This window comes from Martes martes (assembly GCF_963455335.1).
Source record: "Martes martes genome assembly, chromosome: 10".
Classification (NCBI taxonomy): Eukaryota; Metazoa; Chordata; class Mammalia; order Carnivora; family Mustelidae; genus Martes; species Martes martes.
In genome coordinates, this window is record NC_137898.1 from 17,240,960 (window position 1) to 17,268,463 (window position 27,504).

Here is a 27,504-nt window from a genome sequence, read left to right on the forward strand (position 1 = left end):
TAAATAGAATGTAAGTCTAATGACATATGTGAAAATTTTAAATCAAAACACTAAAGGGCTTATTCTAGCCACTCGTCAATACTTTTCACTCCAGAGAGGGAAATCTCTATAGAAAATCTATTTACCATGCAAAGTTTGCTTAATAAAGGTAGAATTCAAGAAACCATAGCCTGAAACATTTCTCTCAACCCAGAAATATGCATGTCATGCCAGGCAACCTAGCGATCTTATCCACTAGTTATAAAATGATCCCTTGTATATTCCTTTTTAGGATGAAATATTGTAACATTAGCTCTATTTTCTCTGTCACCTGTTGCTTTTCTCATATGTATGATCTTAACAAGGAGGCATTTGTTTTTATAGTATAACTTTCAGAATTGGATAAAATTGTCCCCAATTCACCAATCAACAATTAGGGAAATGCTTGTGGACTTATATGACAAATGTATATGACACTAAAATATGAATAAATAATGGTAAACATGAAGAACAAAGAAAAAAGATATTAAAGTACAAAGAAATTGTGAATCAACACAATGAATTTATTTGTTATAGCTAGAATTATACTATTTGAATAGAAGGTCATGAGTTATATCCTTGGACTTGCTCAAGAGACAAGAAAAAGAAAAGGCCAATTTTTACAAATGTTACAAAGGGAAGACAAGCACCAAATAGAGGCTTAATTAGTTGACATTTATGGTCCTGTGGGATCATCAGCTTCTCGTACTGACTTGAGGATATTCATCATTGAACCAGAAAAGATAAGGTCCGGATTTAGTAGTGTCAAAACTGATTTTCCAACAAAATAGGCCAGTCAAAATTAGGGAACAGTCTTTCAACCCAGGTCAGAACCATGGAAAAGAGTTACACAACCCAGGATAATGTACAAAGGAAGAACTAAAGCAATAGATGCAACGAAAGCTGATTCATAATCTGCTGTGCAGACAGCAGAAGGGTGAAGTGGGCTTATCCCCCACAAATACTACTGTATTTGATATTGTGGCACTCTATGATACTGATCAAAATGAAATGGGTCTGTGCTCTGGGGTCATTCTGCCTATGTCTACAAACAACCTACTGGGAGAAGATTCAATTGTCCACACTGCGATGAAAACATTTTTTTCATTTCTATCAGTCCAATTTCATTTAAGGTGTTACGGAATTAGAAATTGGAATCCTCTGTTTGTTTTGTTTTGTTTGTTTTTTTGTTTTTCCATTTCAAGTCAGAGTTTGTTGCACCATAACTTCCTCATGGCATTTTTCACTTCTGCATTTCTCAGAGTGTAAATCAGAGGGTTGAGCAAGGGTGTCCCAATAGTGTAGAACACAGCCACCATCTTGTCCACTGGAAATGTAGTTACAGGACGATTATATGTGAATATACATGGGACAAAGAATAAGATGACAACAATAATGTGGGATGTGCAGGTAGAGAGGGCTTTCTTTCTTCCTTCTACACTCTGGTTATTCAGAGAATGTAAGATAAAAACATAAGACATAAGCAGGACTATGAAACTTACCATGCAGATAGCCCCACTATTAAAAACTATGAGTAAATTGATTGTGTAAGTGTCCATGCATGCAAGTTTCAACAAAGGTGTCATATCACAGAAATAATTATCAATAACATTGGGTCCACAGAATGGTAGTTTCAAAGCCAAGAAAATCTGTGCAGAGGAATGAATACAAGATACCACCCAGGCCAGATTCACCATTGTACCACAGACACGCTGGCTCATGATAGTTGTGTACCGCAGGGGCTTACAAATGGCCACATAGCGATCTAAGGACATAAGGATGAGCACCAAGATCTCCATGCACCCAAAGAAGTGAACTGAAAAAATCTGGGTCATGCACTCATTGTAGGAGATGACTTTCTTCTCAGATACAGAGTCTACTATCAACCTAGGTGCAGTGGTTGTTGACAAACAGGCATCAGCAAAGGATAAGTAGAAAAGGAAGAAGTACATGGGGCTCCCAAGTGTCTGGCTGTATCTTATGGTCATCATAATCAGTAAATTTGCCATCAGGGTTGCAAGATATAGAAACAAGAAGACCACAAACACGACTTTCTCCTTCAGAACATTCTGGGTTAACCCAAACAGAATGAACTCATTCACACTGTTATTCAACTCCATGGTTACAGTGAAGGCAGAACTTGTTCATCTGCAGAGAAAATTGGGGAAATAGTGACCTGGAAATACTGATGAAATTGGACTCAGAATTGCACTTTTACAGTTCTAATTCCATAAACACATAAACCAATGGCTCTCAGTTTTTCATATTTTGAAATCACTTGGGAAACTTAGATTTGTGTTTTTGTTTTTCTTTTTGCTTTCTAATGCTGATGTCCATACTTTAACCATGAGCATTAACTGAAGGTCTTATGTGGACAGAGATTTTCAGGGGTAACAAAGCTCTCATGTAATTGTTAGCTCTGCCAAGTTCTGAGAACTAATGACTTTGCTGTACGATCTTGATCAGGTCACTTTAAGGTCTTGAAGCTTTTTCTTCATTTGACAATTAGACACCCTAATAGATACTTTATTAAGTATATACCTATGTGTATGATGTGCATATAATGTATATGCAGCTCAATTACTGAAAAAGAATATTCCTTACAGTTTTAAAACATATACACTTGGTGGGGCCCCTGGCTTGCTCAGTCAGTTAAGCGGCTGCCTTCAGCTCAGGTCATGATCTGGAGGTCCTGGGATCAAGCCCCGCATGGGCTCCTTGCTCAGTGGAGAGCCTGCGTCTCCCTCTCCTTCTGCCTGCCACTCTGCCTACCTGTCCTTTCTCTCTATCCATCTGTCAAATAAATAAATAAAATCTTTAAAAAAAAACCATATACACTTGGAGACTATCTCTTAAAATACACATTTCTTGATTTGGATACCAGTTTGCATTTATCATTCCTGACCTCTTGAGTATCTTGTTTGGATTATGCTTTAAGAAGAAATTACTTCCTAATTCAGCTTCATGGCAGCCATAATTTTACCTTATATTACTTCAATTTATGAAATTAGTACAATTTATTTTTATTCTGTCTATAATACTTCTGTACATTTTAATATTGATGTCAAATAATCTAGAATTTATTTTAGTATGAGTTTTAAGAAACTCTTTCTGATAAATCAACAATCCTTCAGTGAATCAATAACAAAACAAATCAGTTACCAATATATGCTAAGTACATACTCATCTTCAATCTATGTAAAGGGGCATATAAATATTTCCTGAACCTCTTTACAACCAAGTCAAAGGATAACACACCTTTATATAAGATCATTACTTATATAAGAATTACATAAAACTATATGTGATAATACCAAGTGAATTTTGTTTCCATAATAACAAAGGTCACTTAATTATCAATTGGCTGGTCAGTGAAGTTTCAAAAATGATAAAGAAGTGAAGTATTGGCCTTAAATATTTAAACTGGAATTTCCAGCACAGTTCTCTGAAATTCAAGTATGCCATAAGTTTATTCTCACTTTCCCTATGTAGAATATAAATTTACCATTTACCCTAATAAAATTCCATAACTAAATAAAACTTACAATTCATTTGCCATCTAGCTAACATAATACTAGTGCTGTATGATAAACTAGAGATGTTATAACTATAGGCTGTAATTGACAGTTCCAATGATCTCTGACAGCATTAGAAAAGAAAAAAAATAATGATTGTTTTGTTTTAAAACATTAGATTCCTGGGGCATCTGGGTGGCTCAGTCAGTTAAGTTCCTGACTTTTAGTTTTGGCTCAGGTCCTGACCTCAAAGGTCTTGGGATCAAGCTCCCCTCTCAGTTTCCACGCTCAGCAGAAGTCTGCTTGGATATTCTCACCCCCTCACCCTTCCCCTACTCATTCTCTCTCTCTCTCTCTCTCTCTTTCTCTCAAAAAGAATGAATGAATAAATAAATAAATCAATAAATAAAATCTTATAAAAAAAGAAACATTTGATTCCTAAAAAGTGTTGGAACTGAAGAGAGGGAGGGCTTGGCTGTGAAGAGAGGAGCAATTAGGTGAGAGAATCACTAAAATATCATAGAGGGAGAAACATGCATAGCTTCAAGTTAACATAGAGATGATCTCCATAGAAACTATACTCCTGCTAAATTAAAAGGTTGTAATAGAGAGATTTAGGGGCAGATAATGGACAATCATAAAAGACAAGTGATGTAGCTATTTTTTGTTTTATTTGAAATAAGCAAAAAGATGATTTGGGGCATTAAGGCAAAAAAGTAGTATTTATAAGATATGCACATTATATGAGATCAACACCAGCACTCATAGTGCTATCACTGAACTCAATCACCACTTCATACTCCCAGACTGTCTTATCTCTCAGATTTTGGGTGACTTCACAGTAATAGAGCATGCTTCTTCTTTTCCTTAATCTTAATTTTTACTTTTTACCTGTTGAAATTTTACATTTAAAATTATATTGATACCAATAACCATCCCTTGGTTTTCCAAGGTCAATAGGATTCTGCCACTATCTCTTCTATTAATATGTGCTTTATTAAATACATACATATGTTATACATACACACACACACACACACACACACATATATATATATATATATCACACAATTGAATTAGGCAATCCTAGATTATATATGTTTCTTGTTCTGTAATCTTCAAACATCATTGAAACAATATACTTCTTTTATTAGTTTTTTTGGCATTCACATTTTCTTGCAAGTTCGGTGTGGCCCCTTACTTTGTTTACAGAAAAATCTGTGTGCAGAGTTTCACCTGTGATCCAGAAAGTTTCAGTCAGTACAGCACAGTCAGATTAAAACAGGAATGGGATGCTACTAGATAGCATTTTCTCTCTCTAGTATTCACCCTCCACAGCATATAAAACATCAAATCCCTATCATCATGCAGATTGCATGCAAGAGGAGGCAAATCCTGAAAGATCAGAGAAGGATGCCATCTGATACCTTAACTTCCAGTTCTGTAAAAATCAGTTTCTGTAAACTGCATGGTGAAGAAAAGGGAAAACTAGATACCCAAATGAACAATGGTGAAGAGGAAGACAAGACAAAGAGAGCAAATAGAGCAGGAGAAAGGACAGGGAGAGTGAGGAGACACCAGGAAGAGAAGAGTTGGGGAGAAGATAGAAAAGACATACAAAAGAGGGGAGGTGAGCAAAAATATTGGAGAGGGTCATTTTTTTTTTAAGATTTTTTATTTATTTATCTGACAGACAGAGATCACAAGTAGCCAGAGAGGCAGGCAGAGAGAGAGGAGGAAGCAGGCTCCCCGCTGAGCAGAGAGCCCGATGTGGGGCTTGAACCCAGAACCCTGGGATCATGACCTGAGCTGAAGGCAGAGGCTTTAACCCTCTGAGCCACCCAAGCGCCCCTGGAGAGGGTCATTTGACCCAAGTTTTCATTGGAGAGTTTGGCTTCTTTCTTCCTGACCCACCATGCAATCCCTCACCCCAAAGCCAGACAGAAATTGTAGTTGTGAGTCATAAGCAGAGGATTAACAGGGTCTTAAAAAGCCAAGTGCATAGAAAGTGCACTCTTATCTTGTTCCCCACTCCAGAAGCATCACCACTGACCTAAAACTTTTCAAGTCAGGGGACTCCCCAAGATAGAAACTTCTCCCTAGGTGGCCTCAATGCCATGCTTGTTTTTTGCTCTACCCTACCCCTACATTAAGCAGAGATGATTTGAAAGTAGGAAAGTCTTGCCCTGAGACCAGGATAGGCTTGGGAACCCTGGACCACCTCAGCCCCTCATGGGTGGAAATAGTGTCCAGGAACTTCATCATTTGTAAGAATATGTTCTGAGTATAGATTCCATAGTATCAGTCTTGACAAGGCAATGTGAAGAAATGATCTCAGACAGACTAAAAAACTTACCTCTTTGCTTATGAGGAAATAGATGACTTCCAAGAGAGTAAATTTTTTCATATCTCCAACTGCAGTTTACTTAGAGGGTATATCATATGAAGCCTGAATAAAACATGGAAACTGTACTTCACTGAGATTTGTCAATGTTTTTATCACAAGAAGTGATGAGATGTAGAAAGTTTATGCAGAAAAGGGACTCTGCATGTGGCCCTACATCACACAGTTCCTCCCCCGAAACACTAATTTAGACAGAAACAACAAGGTCTAGATTGAGTTAGGGGAGACATTCATGAAAAAGAGAAATTTCTTAATTCAGTTCCACAAAATTTTGTGAAGGAACCTTATCCCTGCATTCTGAGAGAGGAATTCCTCTGAAGCCGCCTCTCTTCCCAGAGTTGCTCTTTTGGGAAACACACGAGGTAACTGTTTTCTTTCACAGCACTGCATATTTATGGCAAATCTCACCCAAGTTTACGAATGCTTAAGGCAGGCATCCAGCCTCAGGAACTCCAGGAAAACCATTACTCCCAACCCAGTCCCAAAGGATGTCCAATGTGCTACCCTGTTCAGATGGTCCATGGGCAAACACATGCTTTGGGGCCAATTAGTTAGCTTCAACTCACTGAACTGCAGGAGAGGAAAGTCTGTTTACTTCTCCATAAGCTTTGCTTAAGCCCATCTCTTCTAGAAACGTGAAAGTTGTTGAAGCCAATTAAAGGCTTAGATACATGAACTATGTCAGGTAGACTGGCATGAGCCTTAGCCTCACCATTATCTGCTATATGATGTTAAGCAAGTTTCTCACCTTCTCTAGTTGCCAATTTTCTCTTAGGAAAAGTCAACTAGTAACAAAAATTTCCCTTTCTTTCTTTCTTTCTTTCGAATGATTTTTTTTTTTGGTTTGTTTTGTTTTGGTTTTGGTTTTGGTTTTAGGGAGAAAGACAGCACAGGAGTTGTGAGGGGGAGGGCAAAGGGAGAGAAAGAATTTCAAGCAGGATCCACACCCAGTGAAGAACCTCACACAGGGCTCAATCTCATGACCATGAGATCATGACCTGACCTGAAATCAAGAATCAGACACTCAACTGACTGAGACACTTAGGTGTCCCAAATATTTTTTTTTTAATTTTTAATATTAATGTTCAATTCTCCCTTTCCTAATCTTAACTATGTTTCTAAGTCAATGTAGAGAGGAAGACAGGAAAGAAGGAAAGGGAAAGAATTTTTTAATACATGTCTTCTGTATTTTCTTTTTCTATTTATATATGCATGCCATCCGTGAGGTACTGGATGGCTCAATCGGTTAAGTCTCTGACTCTTGATTTAGGTTCAGGTCGTGGTCTTGGAGTCATGAAATCCAGCCCTGTGTCAGACTCTGCATTGAGCACAGGGTCTGCTTATCTGTCTCCCTCTGCTGCCCCTGCTACTTTCTCTCTCTCTCCTCCCTCTCAAATACATACATACATACATATAATCATACATACATATATACATACACAAAGTTTCCAAAAAAAAGATATGAGCCGTTCCTCATATCTGCACAGAAAGATATGCGCAGTTCCTCATATTCACACAGAAGGTTGCCTGAGAATAGTTACAAGCTATTAAAGATGATACAGATTGCATTAAAAATTACTTTACCATGGAAAATCATGTTACTACCCAGCACTGTGGTCCAAGAATCACCTGCCAGGTGTGTCACTGTCTGCTAGGAACCTTCAATGGGGATGAGGTTAACCATGCAGGGTACAGGGGAAGGACAGAAGGTGGAGACAGGAATGGAGGTGAGAGGTCCTCACAAAAGATTGCACAATGCTTTGCACTCATGCCAGAAGGTCTAGTGGTAACCAGCAAGCCCTGGTATCTCACAGAAACATCTGTGAGGAAATCATACCCCAACACCTAGCATCTTTTATGACAGATGGACTTGAAGAATCCTGAGGATGGTTTTTGGTGTGTCACTTAAGGTCTTAGAACCTCAGCTTCCCACATTAATTAAATGGGAATATGAAGACCTACCTTTAAAAGGCTTCTGTAAATCTTAAAATATCTAACATAGGAAAAGAATGAACCCCTGGCTCAGAGAAAGCACAAAAGATATATTCATCTGTTTTTATTAATCTTATTTAAACATAAGGAATTGACAACCAGAGGCATGAAATACCTCAGAAAATTCCCACAGCTAATTGGTAACGGAACTAAGCCTAGAATAGACATCTCTTAAGTATAAGTCTAAATCTCTTTTACATTCATGTGCTGTGCACAGTAATGTCATAAGATTTCTTGCCCTGGAAAATAAGAACAGCCAATGAATGGCCCTTGAATTACTTCCCAGTCCAAAAGTCCTCAATGAACTCATTACATTTGAGGGAAGGATTAGGTTTTCCAGTTCTGGTGGGAAAATTTTGGAGGGTAGTTTGCAAGGAGATCCTGAAGTGGCCAAAGGCAAGAAACTGAGTCAACAATCTCTTGAAGTTTCTTCAATCTCTGAGTCAAATGACCTTTTCTGCTCATTAAATTTCTTGTACACCAAAAGACTGGATGACATCTGGATTCCAGGTTCTATCAAAGCAATGCTAGGATTTCCTGAATTTACTTGACTATGCTCATCCCATCATGGAAACTGTGTGGAAATAGAGCAAATGGCAACTGAGGTTTTTCCTAGTTTAAGCCACCTCTGTCTTCATGTCAGCATCCATCAGGGCCCTGATTTTAAACTCTCCTTATTTAAACTCTCCTTTTTTAAAGTTGTATCTTACAAGGGAAGGTTTCCAATGAATAATTCAGAAATTCTGCCTAGATGAACCCAACTAATACAATGGAAATTTGAGGAGAGAAATGATTTTAATAGAATCATAAATAGTTCACAATTAAAATTCAGATCACTGGGAGAAAGACTTATTGTTTTCAGGGAATGGAAGAAGAGAGAGAGTATGAAGAATGAGAAAGTTCATAGATAGCAATGGCTTTATTTTCTACTTGAATTTTGTATATACATATAATTATATTTTATATAAAAGTATATAAAATATAATTTTATATATATCATAACATTTTATATGTAGAGAGATACCAATACCAAGATCTAATATCAGGAATAACTACATTCCTTTTCCAAAGTTTACTTTGGTGTGTTAATGTTACAGATATACTTAAAGGTGAATATGGGAAAATACATCATTTATGCACTTATTCAACAGTTATTCACTGAACTCCTACAAAAGGATGTTCTAGACTATTATGATACATAATGAAGCAAAAAAAAGAAAAACAATTCCCTGCCTCAACTAGAGTGTACAGTCCATGAGAGGGGACTGATAAAAAAAATTAAAAAAGAAATTAAATTATATCAGCATATCAGAAAGCATTAACTTTTTTTGAAAAATTTAAAAAAAAAATAAATAAGAGTAGATGGGGAAGTGGGGTCATGAAATCCAAGGTATGAGTTCCTCTTTTTCAGTACATAGTCATATGATATAGGAACTCCTACTGCTCAGTTTCTGAGAATGCTTGATCTCTTCTACCCTTTAGTCTTGACTGTGACTTCATCAATCACGGAGATCAGCATCCCACACATAAGTTTCTTTTCACTTGAAATAGTGTAATTTTTATTTCTAATCTCTCAGATGTTTTTGTCATTCCTCCACAAAGATTTACCAAAGCATGGGATGAGTAGCAAGAGTTTTGATGGGTAATTTCTCTTTTTAATCTTTTATTGAATCTTACATATTAAGTAAACATAATCTCCAACACTTTTTAATTTACTATGAACACTGAATTACCAAATCAGAATTGGTAAGTGATCTAAGTGTGAAAATATTTTTCCTGGCACCATATAACTGGATTTTCGTCTTCTCGTTTTTCTTTTTCTCTTTTCTTTTCCTTTTTTTTTTTTTTTTTGCTATATATAAGCTCCTATTAAAGAAGACAAAACACACAAAGCTTTTTTCTCGAATATCTGATTTTTATTCTTCACAATTTTTTTAAACTTTCACGTTTCATTGATTGATTGGTTCATTCATTCATTCATTCAGTGGTCACCACAAATGACCATTAGTCTGTTCCATACTTTCTTTATGGTATTTTTCATTTCCCTATTCCTGAAAGTGTAAATCAAAGGATTGAGCAAAGGAGTTAGGGTGGTGTAAAAGATAGCTGCCATTTGGTCAAAGTTGAAAGCAGATGGAGGTCATACATAAAAAAATATATGCAGAGGACAAAGAAGAAAACCACAATAGCAACATGAGATCCGCAGGTGGAGAGAGCTTTCCGCTGCCCTTCAGAACTATGGGTTCTCAGAGAGAGCAAAATGACAACATAAGAGACAAGCAACAAAGAGAATATTATGATGCAGAGAGACCCACTTTTGGCAACCACCAAAAGGCCAAAGATGTGAGTGTCAGTGCAGACAACCTCCAGTAATGGGTACAAATCACACACGAAGTGATCAATAACATTGGGGCCACAGAAGGGCAGCTGGGAAGTAGAAAATTTCTATCATTGAATGCAGAAAACTCTCCATCCAGCTTATACCTATCAGAATGACACAAGAGCTTCCAGTATAGTATAAGGGCTTACAGATGGCCACATGGTGGCCATAGGCCATGGCTGTGAGGACAATCACCTACACCGCCACAAAGAAGTGCTTGGCAAAGAGCTGGGTCATGCAATCTCAAAAGGAGATGGTTTTCCTCTCATAGAGGGAGTCCACAATCATCTTGGGGACAATGATAGTGGAGAAGCAGGCATCTAGGAAGGACAGGAAAGCCAAGAAGAAGTATACGGGGGAGCTGAGGAGTGCTGGGCTCCTGCTGATGGTCACCACAATTAGCAAGTTGCCCCTGACATTTGCAATGTAGACAAACAAAAACACAACAAATACTATTTTCTGAACATTAGGATTCTGTGAAAGCCCCAGGAGGACAAACTCAAGTTATAAAGCTTTGGTTTTGCATGATTTTCAAGGGAAAGCTCAAAGCTGCCAGAAGGAACATGTAGAGTCTACAATTATGAGAAAGAAAAATGTTTCAGGCCAGTTTAAAGAGATACATTAGTCGTTAAGAAGTTGGTATGTCGAGGGACACCTGGGTGGCTCAGTTGGTTAAGCAGCTGCCTTCGGCTCAGGTCATGATCCCAGCGTCCTGGGATCGAGTCCCACATCGGGCTCCTTGCTCCACGGGGAGCCTGCTTCTCCCTCTGCCTCTGCCTACTACTCTGTCTGCCTGTGCTCGCTCGCTCTCTCTCTAACAAATAAATAAATTAAAAAAAAAAAGTTGGTATGTCGGGGCACCTGGGTGGCTCAGTGGGTTAAACCTCTGCCTTCGACTCGGGTCATGATCTCAGGGTCCTGGGATAGAGCTGCGCATTGGGCTCTCTGCTCAGCAGGGAGCCTGCTTCCCCCTCTCTCTGCCTGCCTCTCTGCCTACTTGTGATCTCTGTCTGTCAAATGAATAAAATAAAATAAAAATAAATAAAAATAAGATTTAAAAAAAAGAAGTTGGTATGTCCACATGAAAAATTATCTTTTGTGATTCTAACACCAATAAGAACACAAAATTCAAAATTTGTTGAAGGTGCTACTGGGAGGTCAGGAAGAATTGAGAAGGAGAAAAACTATTATTAAATACTTAAAAATAGCCAGGGCTCCAATAAGGGGGAAAAGAGGTATCCACCTGTGGAGAAATAGTTTATCTCAATTACCAACTCTAGTCACTTAGCAGTGGCTTCATAGAGTGAACTGTTGAGGAAGATTCTAAGGAAAGGAGCATGACACTGGAATCATCATGTCCACCCATGAGCACAGAATAGGAGCAGAGGGCATTTGCATGCTATCCCTGCTAAGAGTTTGCCTAATCTGCAAGCAGAAGAATAACATTCAGGTTAAGAGGAACTTGCAAATCATGGCTATTCTCCAAATATTTCTTTAAACATCTGAAATAAACGTGGCCTTTAAGATGAGTTCATTCATTCCTTACAAAAGAGAAAGATACATGGGAAAGCTCCATACAAACACAGAACAAGTATCCATGTGTTGAATTTTTTAATTTTATTATTTGAAAATAAGAACAGAAGTTTAAAAAAAAAAAAAAACCTATATCAGAGTGTTGCCATGTTGGCTAAGTTAATTAGTACCACAAAAAAAAAAAAATATTCTGGGCGAGTGCCTAGGAAATGATCCATGTTAGGTCTTGTCCTTAATATACTGGTAGGAAACTCCTGCATACAAAGATAAAGTTCAGAACACATGCTAGATCTGGGATGTTAATAGAGAAACTTCAGTTCTAACAAACAAGTCCTTCCCACGTTGTCAACAGGAAAGAACAAGAAATCCCCTCTCCTTGCAAGAATGCGGAGCAAGTTGGCCTTACAATTCTCCACCCACCTGTAGAGGTTCAAGCCTTCTGATTCCCTTGTTCCTGTTTGGATGAGGCCCTTTGATGAAGGACACAGAACAAATGAATGTAGAATCAGAAGATAATGTCCACGGGGGAGGAGTCAAGATGGCAGAGAAGTAGCAGGCTGAGATGACATTGGGTAGCAGGAGATCAGCTAGATAGCTTATCTAACCATTGTGAACACCTACAAATCCAACAGGAAATCAAAGAGAAGAAGAGCAACAATTCTAGAAACAGAAAATAGATCACTTTCTGAAAGGTAGGACCTGCAGAGAAGTGAATCCAAAGCGATGGAAAGATAGACTGCGGGGGGAGAGGCTGGGTCCTGGCAAGCAGCAGAGCAATGGAGCACTATATCAGGACTTTTAAAAGTCTGCTCCATGGAGGGACATCGCTCCAGAGGCTAAACCGGGGGGAAGCCCACACGGGGTCAGCATAAACCCTGGTCCCGTGGGGTCACAGAAAGACCGGGGGTGTCTGAGTGCAGCAGATCTCACAGGTATCAGAGCAGGGAAGCCAGCTACAGCGACAAAGCCGAGCAGTGAGCTCTCAGCTCAGGGTTACCTTGAGCCGATCGCAGGTTCTGTGGGCTCGGAGCGCGGCTGGAGGCCACGGAGACGGAAGTGACCAGGTGCTTTTCTCCAAGTGCCAGCAATTGACTGCTTTCCTCCAGGTGTGACCGGAGGCCAGGGAGGCAGGGGAGGTTGGGCGCTTTTCTCTGAGGGCACACTAAGGAGCAGAACCCCAAGCTCTCGGCTCCTCTGGGCCGGAGATTGGGAGGCCGCCATCTTCATTCTTGTCCGCCGGAACTCTACAGAAAACACTCAGGAAACAAAAGAGCCCAAAGGCAAACCCGAGTGGATTACTTAGCCCGGCCCCTGGCAAGGGCAGTGCAACTCTGCCTGCGGCAAAGACACTTGAGAATCACTACAACAGGCCCCTCCCCCAGAAGATCAACAAGAAACCCAGCCAAGACCAACTTCACTCACCAAGAACAGCGGAATAACTCAGCAGGAGAAAGCAAATCTTATCTGAACAAAATGACAAGGCAGAAAATCTCACCACAAAAAAAAAAAAAAAGAACAAGAGGCCGTACCGAATGCTGGGGACAAAATCAATACGGACATTGGTAATATGACAGATCTAGAGTTCAGAATGACGATTCTCAAGGTTCTAGCCGGGCTCGAAAAAGGCATAGAAGATATTAGAGAAACCCTCTCCGGAGAGATAAAAGCCCTTTCTGGAGAAATAAAAGAACTAAAATCTAACCAAGGTCAAATAAAAAAAGCTATTAATGAGGTGCAATCAAAAATGGAAGTTCTTACTGCTAGGATAAATGAGGCAGAAGAAAGAATTAGTGACATAGAAGACCAAATGACAGAGAATAAAGAAGCTGAGCAAAAGAGACAAACAAATACTGGAACACGAGGAGAGAATTCAAGAGATAAGCGATACCATAAGACGACACAACATTAGAATAATTGAGATTCCAGAAGAAGAAGAAAGAGAGAGGGGAGCAGAAGGTATATTGGAGACAATTATTGGAGAGAATTTCCCTAATATGGCAAAGGGAACAAACATCAAAATCCAGGAGATGCTAAGAATACCCCTCAAAATCAATAAAAATAGGTCCACACCTCGTCACCTGATAGTAAAATTTACAAGTCTTAGCAACAAAGAGGAAATCCTGAAAGCAGCCCGGGAAAAGAAGTCTGTAAAATACAAGGGTAAAAACATTAGATTGGCAGCAGACCTATCCACAGAGACCTGGCAGGCCAGAAAGAACTGGCATGATATATTCAGAGCACTAAATGAGAAAAAAAATGCAGCCAAGAATACTATATCCAGCTAGGCTATCATTGAAAATAGAAGGAGAGATAAAGAGCTTCCAGGACAAAAAAAAGCTGAAAGAATTTGCAAACACCAAACCAGCTCTACAGGAGATATTGAAAGGGGGTCCTCTAAGCAAAGAGAGACCCTAAAAGTAGTAGATCAGAAAGAAACAGAGACAATATACAGTAACAGTAACCTTAGAGGCAATACAATGGCACTAAATTCATATCTCTCAATAGTTACCCTGAATGTTAATGGGCTAAATGCCCCCATCAAAAGACACAGGGTATCAGAATGGATAAAAAAAAGAAAACCCATCAATATGCTGCCTACAAGAAACTCATTTTAGACTCGAAAACACCTCCACATTTAAAGTGAGGGGGTGGAAAACAATGTACCATGCTAATGGACATCAGAAGAAAGCTGGGGTGGCAATCCTTATATCAGATCAATTAGATTTTAAGCCAAAGACTCTAATAAGAGATGAGGAAGGACACTATATCATACTCAAAGGGTTTGTCCAACAAGAAGACCTAACAATCTTAAATATCTATGCCACTAACATGGGAGCAGCCAACTATATAAACCAATTAATAACAAAATCAAAGATATACATTGACAGTAATACAATAATAGCAGGGGACTTTAACTCTCCCCTCACTGAAATGGGCTGATCATCTAAGCAAAAGATCAATAAGGAAATAAAGGTCTTAAATGACACACTGGACCAGATGGACATCACAGATATATTCAGAACATTCCATCCCAAAGCAACAGAATATACATTCTGTGCACTAGAAAAGAAAATATTCTTTTCTAGTGCACATGGAATATTCTCCAGAATAGACCACATCCTGGGTCATAAATCAGGTCTCAACCGGTATCAAAGATTGAGATCATTCCCTGCATATTTTCAGAACACAATGCTCGGAAGCTAGAACTCAATCACAAGAGGAAATTTGGAAAGAATGCAAATACATGGAGGTTTAACAGCATCCTTCTAAAAAATGAATGGGTCAACCAGGAAATTAAAGAAGAATTGAAAAAAATCATGGAAACAAATGATAATGAAAACACAACGGTTCAAAATCTGTGGGACACAACAAAGACAGTCCTGAGAGGAAAATATATAGCGGTGCAAGACTTTCTCAAGAAACAAGAAAGGTCTCAAATACACAACCTAACCCTACACCTAAAGGAGCTGGAGAAAGAACAACAAAGAAAACCTAAACCCAGCAGGAGAAGAGAAATCATAAAGATCAGAGCAGAAATCAATAAAATAGAAACTAAAAATACAATAGAACAAATTAATGAAACTAGGAGCTAGTTCTTTGAAAGAATTAATAAGATTGACAAACCACTGGCCAGACTTATCAAAAAGAAAAGAGAAAGGACTCAAATAAATAAAATCATGAATGAAAGAGGAGAGATCACAACCAACACCAAGTAAATACAAACAATTATAAGAACATACTATGAGCAACTCTACGCCAACAAATTCGACAATCTGGAAGAAATGGATACATTTCTAGAGACGTATAAACTACCAAGACTGAACCAGGAAGAAATAGAAAACCTGAACAGATCCATAACCAGTAAGGAGATTGAAACAGTCATCAAAAATCTCCAAACAAACAAAAGTCCAGGACCAAACAGCTTCCCAGGGGAATTCTACCAAATATTTAAAGAAGAATTAATTCCTATTCTCCTGAAACTGTTCCAAAAAATAGAAATGGAAGGAAAACTTCCAAACTCAATTTATGAGGCCAGCATTACCTTGATCCCAAAACCAGACAAGGATCCCATCGAAAAAGAGAATTACCGACCAATATTCTTGATGAACACAAATGCGAAAATTCTCACCAAAATACTGGCCAATAGGATCCAGCAGTACATTAAAAGGATTATTCACCACGACCAAGTGGGATTTATTCCAGGGCTGCAAGGTTGGTTCAACATCTGCAAATCCATCAATGTGATACAATACATTAATAAAAGAAAGAATAAGAACCATATGATACTCTCAATAGATGCTGAAAAAATATTTGACAAATTCCAGCATCCCTTCCTGATTAAAACTCTTCAAAGTGTAGGGATAGAAGGCACATACCTCAATATTATCAAAGCCAGCTATGAAAAACCCACCGCAAATATCATTCTCAATGGAGAAAAACTGAAAGCTTTTCTGCTAAGGTCAGGAACACGACAAGCGTGTCCGTTATCACCACTGCTGTTCAACATAGTACTAGAAGTCCTAGCCTCAGCAATCAGACAACAAAAAGAAATGAAAGGCATCCAAATTGGCAAAGAAGAAGTCAAACTATCACTCTTTGCAGATGATATGATACTATATGTGGAAAACCCAAAGGCTCCACTCCAAAACTGCTAGAACTTGTACAGGAATTCAGTAAAGTGTCAGGATATAAAGTCAATGCACAGAAATCAGTTGCATTTCTTTACACCAACAACAAGACAGAAGAAAGAGAAATTAAGGAGTCAATCCCATTTACAATTGCACCCAAAACCATAAGATACCTAAGAATAAATCTAACCAAAGAGGCAAAGAAACTATACACAGAAAACTATAAAGTACTCATGAAAGAAATTAAGGTAGACACAAAGAAATGGAAAAATATTCCATGTTCATGGATTGGAAGAACAAATATTGTGAAAATGTCTATCCTACCTAAAGCAATCTACGCATTTAATGCAATCCCTATCAAAATCCCATCCATTTTTTTTTCAAAGAAATAGAACAAATAATCCTAAAATTTATATGGAACCAGAAAAGACCTAGAATAGAGAAAGGAATATCGAAAAAGAAAGCCAAAGTCGGTGGCATCACAATTCCAGACTTCAAGCTCTATTACAAAGCTGTCATCATCAAGACAGTATGGTACTGGCACAAAAAAAGACATATAGATCAATGGAACAGAATAGAGAGCCCAGAAATAGACCCTCAACTCTATGGTCAACTCATCTTCGACAAAGCAGGAAGGAATGTCCAATGGAATAAAGACAGCCTCTTCAACAAATGGTGCTGGGAAAATTGGACAGCCACATGCAGAAAAATGAAATTGGACTATTTCCTTACACCACACACGAAAATAGACTCAAAATGGATGAAGGACCTCAATGTGAGAAAGGAATCTATCAAAATCCTTGAGGAGAACACAGGCAGCAACCTCTTTGACCTCAACCGCAGCAACTTCTTCCTAGGACCATCGCCAAAGGCAACGGAAGCAAGGGCAAAAGTGAACTATTGGGATTTCATCAAGATCAAAAGCTTTTGCACAGCAAAGGAAACAGTTAACAAAACCAAAAGACAACTGACAGAATGGGAGAAGATATTTGCAAACGACATATCAGATAAAGGGCTAGTATCCAAAATCTATAAAGAGCTTATCAAACTCAATACCCAAAGAACAAATAATCCAATCAAGAAATGGGCAGAGGACATGAACAGACATTTCTGCAAAGAAGACATCCAGATGGCCAACAGACACATGAAAAAATGCTCCACATCACTTGGCATCAGGGAAATACAAATCAAAACCACAATGAGGTAGCACCTCACACCAGTCAGAATGGCTACAATTAACAAGTCAAGAAATGACAGATGCTTGTGAGTATGTGGAGAGAGAGGAACCCTCCTACACTGTTGGGAATGCAAGCTGGTGCAACCACTCTGGAAAACAGTGTGGAGGTTCCTCAAAAAACTGATTATAGAGCTACGCTATGACCCAGGAATTTCACTACTGGGTATATATCTTAAAGATACAAACATGGTGCTCTGAAGGGGTGCGTGCACCCGAATGTTTATAGCAGCAATGTCCACAATAGCCAAACTATGGAAAGAACCTAGATATCCATCAACAGATGAGTGGATAAAGAAGAGGTGGTTTATATACACAATGGAATACTATGCAGCCATCAAAAGAAATGAAATCTTGCCATTTGTGCCAATGTGGATGGAACTAGAGGGTATCATGCTTAGCGAAATAAGTCAATCAGAGAAAGACAACTATCATATCTCTTTGATATGATGAAGCGGAGATGCAATGTGGGGGGGGGGTTGGGGCAGGTAGGAAAAGAATAAATGAAAGAAGATGGGATTGGGAGGGAGACAAACCATAAAAGGCTCAATCCCAAAAAACAGACTGAGGGTTGCTGGGGGGAGGGGGAACGGGAAAGGGTGGTGGGGATATGGACATTGGGAAGGGTATGTGCTATGATGAGAGCTGTGAAATGTGTAAACCTGGCGATTCACAGACCTGTACCCCTGGGGATAAAAATACATTATATGTTTATTAAAATAAATAATTTTTAAAAAAGAAGATAATGTCCAATTACTTACAGATACAATCTACCAACAATTTGGCATTATTTTTAAGCACAGTCTACACACACAATGTGAGCTGGAAATTTTAATCCATCATAAGGTAAAAATGTGTTTTTTTAAATCATGGTTTTTAAAAATATACTAATTCTAAAATTGCAGTGGAAGTGTTTCATTCATGCAATCATTTGGAAAATACCTTTGCATTATTTCCAGAATGTCAAACATGTTTGTGTTCTTTATAATAGTAACTCCCACCCTAAAGGTTATTCTAAAAGTGAAATAGGGTGTTATAACTTTCATAATGGAAGATGATGTCATGTAATTTATGATAGTGAAAATTTAGAAATATCTAACGTGGTCAACAATAGGAGGATGCTTCTGTAATTCAGACTATGACAGATTGATAGCACCTGATGCTGACAGTAAAACACTAATTAATAGTGTGGGGATAAGAATGGTGAAGCATTCTTATAACATGTGAAAAGAGAAAACCAACAAATGTATAATAACTGCTCATTTATACAGATGAGTTAATATAATCTTAAAATCAAGATGTGAACATACAAAAATAATAGACTTTTGTTTTCAGTAAGTATCTAGATAGACCTATATGAAATTTAAAATTAAAAATACAGTTTACTTTTTTTTAAAGATGATTCATTTATTCTCGAGACAGAGTATGAGCAGGAGGGGCAGAGGGAGAGGGAGAGAAAATCTGAAGCAGACTCCATACTGAATGCAGAGTCGAAGGCAGAGCATGATCTCAAGACACTAGATTAACCACGTGAGTTGAAAGCAACAGTCAGATGCTTAAGCCAATGGACAACCCAGACACCCCTAAAAATCTTCAAATCCACAACACCAACATTTTCCATGAACTTACCATATCAGGAAAAAGGAGTGGAGGCTTGAGAATCATTTTATCAAGTGTCCAGTATAATTAATTTGTGTAGGTGGAACTAGCATGATAACATAACATAGCTTCTTAAACTAAAAATGTTAAACTATTATAACTTTCCATAAATAGTTGTTATTGTGGCCCAAACACATCCAAAGATTCAAAGGTCTATCCTTTCTCTATATCCGTACTCTTTAATACACTGGAGGTGCACCAAGATTGCTGAGGGACCCTCATAGCTGTAAATGGGACTATGGACCATGTCCTGGGCTGTGACGTGGGGAATTTTGCCTCCCTACTCACCCTTCTGCCCACCATTTCCTTCCCATTCATTTTGGCACAAAACTAATTCTAGCATCAATCATTCTGAAAATAATAGAAATTCCTGTTTCAACTTTCAAGTATATTTTTAAAACTATGAGAATCCCAAGAATTCTGACATTGGAACCTTTAATGTCTTCATTAATCTTTCCAACCCTTTTTTCATGTTCTTCTAGATGCCTCTCTCTGCGGGACGACTGGGTGGCTCAGTTGGTTAAGCAGCTGCCTTCGGCTGGGGTCATGATCCCGGCGTCCTGGGAACGAGTCCCACATCGGGCCCCTTGCTCGGCAGGGAGCCTGCTTCTCCCTCTGCCTGCCACTCTGTCTGCTTGTGCTCACTCTCGCTCCTCTCTCTCTCTCTGACAAATAAATAAATAAATAAATCTTAAAAAAAAAAAATAGATGCCTCTCTCTGTTTTCCTCAACTTCCTTCTTTTCCACCAGCTTATCTTCTAGATCACTAGATCACAAAGAGAATCAGTGATCTCATTTCATTTACCCAGACTGTTAGAGTATCCAGTTTAGAATGCAACTCATTTTTTTTTGTTGTTAAAGATTTTGTTTATTTATTTGACAGAGAGAGATTACAAGTAGGCAGAGAGGCAGGCAGAGATTTGGGGGGAAGCAGACACCCTGCTGAGCAGAGAGCCCCATGCAGGACTTGAGCCCAGGACCCTGAGATCATGACCTGAGTGGAAAACAGAAGCTTAAACCACTGAGCCACGCATGTACCCCTAGACGGCAACTCATTCATAGAATTTTTTAATCTGACCTGATTGGATCTCATTTCTACCCTTAGAGATTCTATACTGTCACTAATACTTTATTTAAGACTAGCTCTTGACTTTATGATTGCTCTCCTGGATTCTCTCTCTTACATCTTGCTTATACCCGTATCCATTAATTCTGTGGCAGAGGACATTAAGGAAAAAAGAAACAAACAAGCAAAACTAAATGAGGTCTTAATAGTATGATCACCATTAAAAGTAATATTCTGTAATTATATTTCAGGCTAAATTTAAGATTTTATGCACTTATCAGTACATATCAGTTATATATATATATGTATATATATATATATATATATAGTTATTACAAATTAAAAGAATAGAGTAAAATTCTATTCTTAATTATTCTCCCTACAATCCACTGTATTTTTTATCAGGGTCATTATTTACTTCAGCAATAAAAAGATTTATTGTTTGTCTGTCTAACTAAGCATATTCTGTTTCCTATAATTGGGGAAATACTTGCTCTTTATTCCACCTTTCTCTTTTTTCAATATTTATCTGCTGATTCCCCCAAATGTTTTATACTCTTACTAGTTCTGGAATAGAAAAAAATAAAATAAAATAAAAAACTTTCTCTCTTTCCACCTGTGGCCTTCCTAAGGGATGCCTGAGCTTTCTTTTTCTCTATTGTCTTAGCGATTTAGCTCACTTTAAGAGAGACAAACCCCAACAATCAGCACCAAAGCAGTGCAAAGATTCAGCCATCTAAATATTCTTGAAATATTCTGAGACAGAAATCTGATGTTACTTTTGGTCTCAAATGCACTTAAAGAAGATTAAGTGGACATATTTAAAATCAGAAGCCTCAGCTCTGTGGCTTGAATAAGAAACTTGCTTACTCTTAAGGTCCTTCCCTGTGCCATTTTTTAGGCATTTGTTGTGGGACTATAGAATTATGTATTATATATAGTAACATTGTAAATAGTAAACAGCACTGAAATTGCCTTCTTGTACATCAGTATTCCTTACAGCTGCAAAGAAGTTATGATGGAGACAGCATTAGAAGATGAATGATGAATGAGAATATAATTAAAAAGAATTTAAAAAATAGGATTACATGACTAGGACCAATATAGATACATGTTGCATTTCATCAGCATTTGGATTTAACTTAAAGAGGGAAAACTAAGTAATTTCTACTTTCATTAGCTTTGATGTATTAGGTACTCCTAACCCTCTAAACAATGTTTGCATTCTAACATCTGCTATTTATTGATCACATATTATTGTTTCACGTGCTGTCTTGTGAACACCACATGAATTATTTTGTTTCCAAACCCTTTGAGACTTTTCACATATAATCTACATCAAAAATGAAGATTTAGGGTGAAAAAAATTATGTAGCTGGCCCAAGGGTACACCACTAATGATAGACTCGTGCTTGCATTAAACTTGGTAGCTGGACAACAACACCATTCTTTTAAGTACTACCTCACACTTTAAAATCCTCTCTGAAAATGCAAAAATGTGAATTATAAATCTCACCATTTGTCAGTTTCTTGAAAATTCTGGTGATGGCAATCTCCTATACCGCATAGAGAAAAACCCTTTCAATGGCTACCCAACATGTGAAGTGTGTTCCCAAGTCTTACTTGTACATGTAAGAGGGAGAGAAAGAGTAACTCTGACTGACAAAGTAGATAATGTACCCCATTACTTATCAATCTTTAACATGGTCTCCAGGAAAAAAAGTGAAGAAGCAAAAGTTTCCTCTTTGATTTCCTACTGCAATTTAAGGAAGTTTCCCTGAAAGGTCATGAACCTATAGAATTACTTCTCTGTTCTCCTCAGGGTTTGGCAATTTCCCATCAGTATGATTTTTTTTAAGACACAGTTTCCTTTTGTTTGATTGGAACAAGTATTTGCAAAAATTTTATGTCTCCAGCCAATTAAAGTTTTTTCTTTTTTCTTTTTCCAAATTCTTCTGGGTTTCCATTTGAAGATGCTTTCCATTCCCTTCACATTCAGGAATAGAAAACTGTGCACTGGGATGGAATACAATATCTCTGTGCAACATTAAAGCAAAGTGCCCATGTGCTTACTAAATACAAGAGCTGAGTCCTTGGATGAAGTCCATCAATCTACAAGGACCTGTAATGTGTTGGAGTAGAGTAGAAATGGGGGCTGGTGAAAGAATAGCACATTTTATGAATAATGTGCAAAGATGTACAGACTAATCTAAAATCTCCTTTTTATTCCTCAGTACTTAAACTATATATGCCATCACTTTAAAACTAAAGCACAGAATTTTCATTTTTTTAAACTTTGTTAAAGATTTTATTTATTTATTTGACAGAGAGAGAGAGAGAGATCACAAGTAGGCAGAGAGGCAGGCAGAGAGAGAGGAGGAAGCAGGCTCCCCGCTGAGCAGAGAGCCTGATGTGGGGCTTGATCCCAGGACCCTGGGACCATGACCTGAGCCGAAGGCAGAGGCTTTAAGCCACTGAGCCACCCAGGTGCCCCTAAAGCACAGAATTTTTAAAGATTAAAGGAATTTTTCTCTTTTCCTTTTTTTTTTTTAAGAGAAGGAATGGCAGGTCTGCCTACTCTGAATCTAGGTAGCCCTGGGATTGAATCTTGAGGGACACATAGACTTAGATCACGACGTCCCTTCAGACAGGGTCCATACCCAGGAGTCTTTTGTTCTACACACTCTTGTATCCTACCTATTTTTATGTCTATTCACAAATGACAAAAAGAGCAGAATTGAAGTGATTCATCAGAAAAATGAACTTGCAGAAGCACCTGCACCTGCGGTATTAAGGGACAAGCAATATTTACCCATGGTATTAAGGGACAAGTGTTATTTTTCTTTTCACTGACAGTTTAGAGAGATACCCTGACCAGAAGAACATCTGACCAGGACCACATTCCTAGAGGAGATGATCTTCTAAACACATGACTCAACAGCAGGGCTCCAACAATTAATCCCGGAACTCTGGACCCTACTTCAAACCACACTTGGCATCTTCTACTTTATTCCATGCCCTGTTTTCTCCATCACTAATAATTTGATTCTGTTAGAGGAAATTAAAGCTGTAACACTGAAATAATTGTGTGAAGGTGGGGGAGATAGATAATGTAACAAACATGTTATTTGTCCAAATATTAGGTAAAGTTTCAAAAAACAGCTTTACAAGTCAAAAATGAGAGAGGACAGAGACAGAGACAGGCAAAAGAAATGTATGAAATGGGGTTAACGAGTAGAGGGAGGTAAATAGCAATTTGCCTTTCTAGAATTGATCCAATAAACCATTATACCCTCAGATTTAAAAATCCTCCTTCACCATTTATTAATTTACAAAATCTATACCAAGTTTCCAAAAATAGATGGCTTAATCTCTGGGCCATTTCTTCCATTCTCTAAATTTCTTTATTAACAGGCCTATAGCAAAATGTTTACAAAGCAGAGCTTTATGGTATGTTCTGGTTTGTAGAAGATCCTGTCCCCTGTATCTATGCCCCTCACACTGCTTTTATTGCCAAGGATGTTCAAACATAGCTACACATACATACAAATTTAAGAATCAGTTTATCAATTTTAATGAAAATATACTTTGTCATTCTGGTGGAAGGGTATTATTAATTCATCATAGAAAATGGTGTCTCAAAATCAGGGCCTTACTGGGCAGAGCCAGCCAAATTTCCCAAAGGACCACTGCCTAGGTGAATACCCAGTGTGAGATAAAGTGAATTATTGATGGGGTTCTAGAATTGCAGGGAAAGAGGAGGTACTTTTGTGTTTGCTTATTGTCTGATTAGAACACAGAAAGATTCTTCAATCTTCTGACTGGGATTAATGATGGAGTCCATAAGATAAGAAATGAGGAAAGACTACTCAAACTTGGGACACAGTTGTCATTGGTGACCTTGAAAAGAGCATTTTCAGTGTTAGGTACTGAAGTATCCCTGGAAGAGGTTTAAAGAGAATAGAAAGAATTGGGAAACAGGCATTCAAGAACCTCTTAAGTTTTGCTACAAAGAGGAGGCAATGAAACGGAGTAGTAGCTGATAAAGGAAATAAGACCAAGGGAAGATTTCAATTTATAAATAAAAGAAATGACAGACTTCTTTGCAGAAACAAATGATCCATTAATAAGGAAAATATAGGTGAAGTAAGAGATGCCTTTATGTAAGTGATAAGGAGGTGAGACTCAGAACACAGATTGTAAAGAGATTGGTTGCCTTTGGATAGGAGCAAGGTTATGTGTTTATTGGAGAAGGTAGTATATATTTGAACGGATGCTGGTAGATTGATAGTAATGGCTCTGTGGAAACGTTCTTCTGATGGCTAAATTTTTCTCAGTGAAATAAGAAGCAATTTCATCTAATGTTTCTCCATTAATCTGATGCTTGTAATAGCTTTTTAAAAAAAATTTTTAATTCTTTTCAGCATAACAGTATTCATTGTTTTTGTACCACACCCAGTGCTCCATGCAATGCGTGCCCTCCTTAATACCCACCACCTGGTTCCCCCAACCTCCCACCCCCCGCCCCTTCAAAACCCTCAGGTTGTTTTTCAGAGTCCATAGTCTCTCATTGTTCACCTCCCCTTCCAATTTCCCCCAACTCCCTTCTCCTCTCCATCTCCCCATGTACTCCATGTTATTTGTTATGCTCCACAAATAAGTGAAACCATATGATAATTGACTCTCTCTGCTTGACTTATTTCACTCAGCATAATCTCTTCCTTTTTAAGAAGATATTCTTCTCCAAACTAAGGCACCATTTTACTCTATTTTGCTATGCCTTTGTATCATGAATTCAATCATGTATTGAATTTTTCAATTCTAATATAGAGCGAATCATATGATTTATGAGCTAATATTAGTAAAAGCAAGTTCCTTTAAAAAGAGAGTAAGAATAAAATTTGTTTTAGACGTTTCTGTTAAGAAGCCAGGCACTGAACTCCGAAGTAATATGTTTAATGAGTAAAGCCATTTAATGTGAATTAATTTGGGGAACCATACAAGAGCAAAGAGAAGAAATTTGTATTCAAACTGACAGGAAATAATTTCAACAAAAATGGTAAGAACAGCTTTTACCTATGTAATAGAAGATGGAGCTTTTGGACCTACTTTTGACACTAGGAAAATTCCCAAACAAAGTACAATTATTTGAGGCTGGGACTATCATTAAGATCCTTCCAGTTCTGTAATTCTATAATAAAAACAGAAACATTATAATCTTATTTTTTTATTAACAACAAGTTATTTATGCTGCCATGGGCTTTTTCTTCTCTTTTGACGTGAGACAAGATGAGGACATGTAAAATGAATCCAGGAATGAAGTGGCAGAGAATAACTAAGGGGAATGCCCAGGAAAGACATCAGGAGAGACTTGTTGAAAGAGATGGAAACTTCACTGTAAGGAGGTAAAAATGGGAAAAAAAAAAAAGAGAGAGAGAGAGAGAGAGAGAGAGAGAGATGGAGCCAGCCAAGCAATAGCTCTGGGAAAGAGAAGTTCAGCAGCAAGCAGAGTAAGAACAAACAAAAGCCCTGAACCAGGACTGGAATTATTAAAAACCAGACTGGAAAGAAAAAGAAAAAAAAGAAAGAAAGAAAGAAAGAAAGAAAGAAAGAAAGAAAGAAAGAAAGAAAGAAAATCAAACTTGAATTATTTAAAAAAATAAAAAGTAATAAAAAGAAAAGAGGAAAAAGGATGCCCAGAGTCTTGTAAGAAAAGGGATAGAGCAAGTGTACTAGAGAGGTAGGAAATAACTTCATTATATTATCTTAATCTGATTTACACACTTAAAAAATGGCATTGGCTGAAGGGCGCCTGATGATTTGAAATGAATGAGACTGGCAGGACCTCATTGTCCTTGAGGGAAGGTCTGTCCTTAGCATGTAAGCCAATGACACCCAAGGTCCCTCGTTTCACGTTTCCTCATGGCATTTTTTACCTCTGTGTTCCTCAGGGTGTAGATCAATGGATTTAACATGGGAGCAACAATGGTAAAGGACACAGCCATTGCCTTGTCTATGGGGTAAGTGGCCACAGGCCGCACATACAGGAAAATGCATGGCACGAAGAACAAGATGACCACAGTGAGGTGGGAGCCACAGGTGGAGAGGGCTTTGTGCCGCCCTTTAGAGCTGCAAGACCTCAGGGAGCAGAGGATAACCACAGAGGAGGTGATGAGGATAAGGAAGATGGTCACACACATCACCCCACTGTTGAGGATGACTAAGAGACCCAGGGTGTGGGTGTCCATGCAGGCTAGTTTCAACAAGGGAAACAAATCACACATAAAGTGATCAATGACATTGGGGCCACAGAAGGGTATTTGATACATGAAGAGAAGCTGTATTATTGCGTGGAAAACTCCCCCCACCCAGGCCCCTCCCAGCAGCGGACAGCACATGTGGGAGCTCATGATGGTCGTGTAGTGCGGGGGCTTACAGATGGCCATGTAGCAGTCATAGGCCATCACGATGAGAAGGATGATCCCCACACCACCAAAGAAATGCTCTGCAAAGAGCTGAGTCAGGCAGCCTTCTAAGGAGATGGTAGTGGTCTTGGAGAGAGAGTCCACAATCAACTTGGGGGCAATGACAGAAGAGTAGGTGGCATCCATGAGGGACAAGCAAGTAAGGAAGAAATACATAGGTGATCTCAGACTCTGACTTGTGATCACAGTTACCACAATGAGTAGGTTTCCCAACACTGTGGACACATACATGGTTAGAAACACAGCAGAGAGTATTTTCCGCAGCTCCGGGTTCTCTGTAATGCCCAAAAGAATGAATTCAGTCACATTGTTTGGATACTTCATTTCCTATGGGCTGATATAAGCACACCGCTCTGAGATAGAAAATCTACAAAAGAATATTGTTTTTAATTAGTAATCACTAAGTGTGTTGGACAAGTTTTACACTGTGTCTCAGACTCTCCTGACCTGCTTTTTTTTTTCTCCAGCCACTAATATGGCCACGAGCTGCTAACAGTATAACCTCATAACAGCTCCATCTTAATTGATCCCAAATGATAAAGTGAAAATACCGCTCCAGTAGAAAACTTGCCTCTGGATACTTAGGCAAA

General features: G+C 38.3%; 1 protein-coding gene and 1 pseudogene across 3 annotated transcripts; both read right to left on the reverse strand.

Annotated features, from left to right (window-relative positions):
- Positions 1-1,223: 1,223 nt before the first annotated feature.
- On the reverse strand, positions 1,224-27,238 carry LOC308350288 (olfactory receptor 4C11-like; the record flags this gene model as incomplete). 2 transcript variants are annotated; one of them, XM_080815423.1, is made up of 2 exons in its annotated part: positions 1,224-2,072; positions 27,173-27,238. In XM_080815423.1, the coding sequence occupies 2 exons, from the start codon at positions 27,236-27,238 to the stop codon at positions 1,224-1,226; spliced, it is 915 nt and encodes a 304-aa protein (XP_080671549.1). The 2 variants fall into 2 exon arrangements, with proteins under 2 accessions (XP_080671549.1, XP_080671548.1); XM_080815422.1 differs by lacking the exon at positions 27,173-27,238 and having other exon boundaries at positions 1,224-2,138.
- Positions 9,911-10,835, reverse strand: LOC308351880 (olfactory receptor 4C15-like; annotated as a pseudogene). The gene has a single exon. The product of its transcript is annotated as an olfactory receptor 4C15-like (transcript).
- Positions 27,239-27,504: the final 266 nt, after the last annotated feature.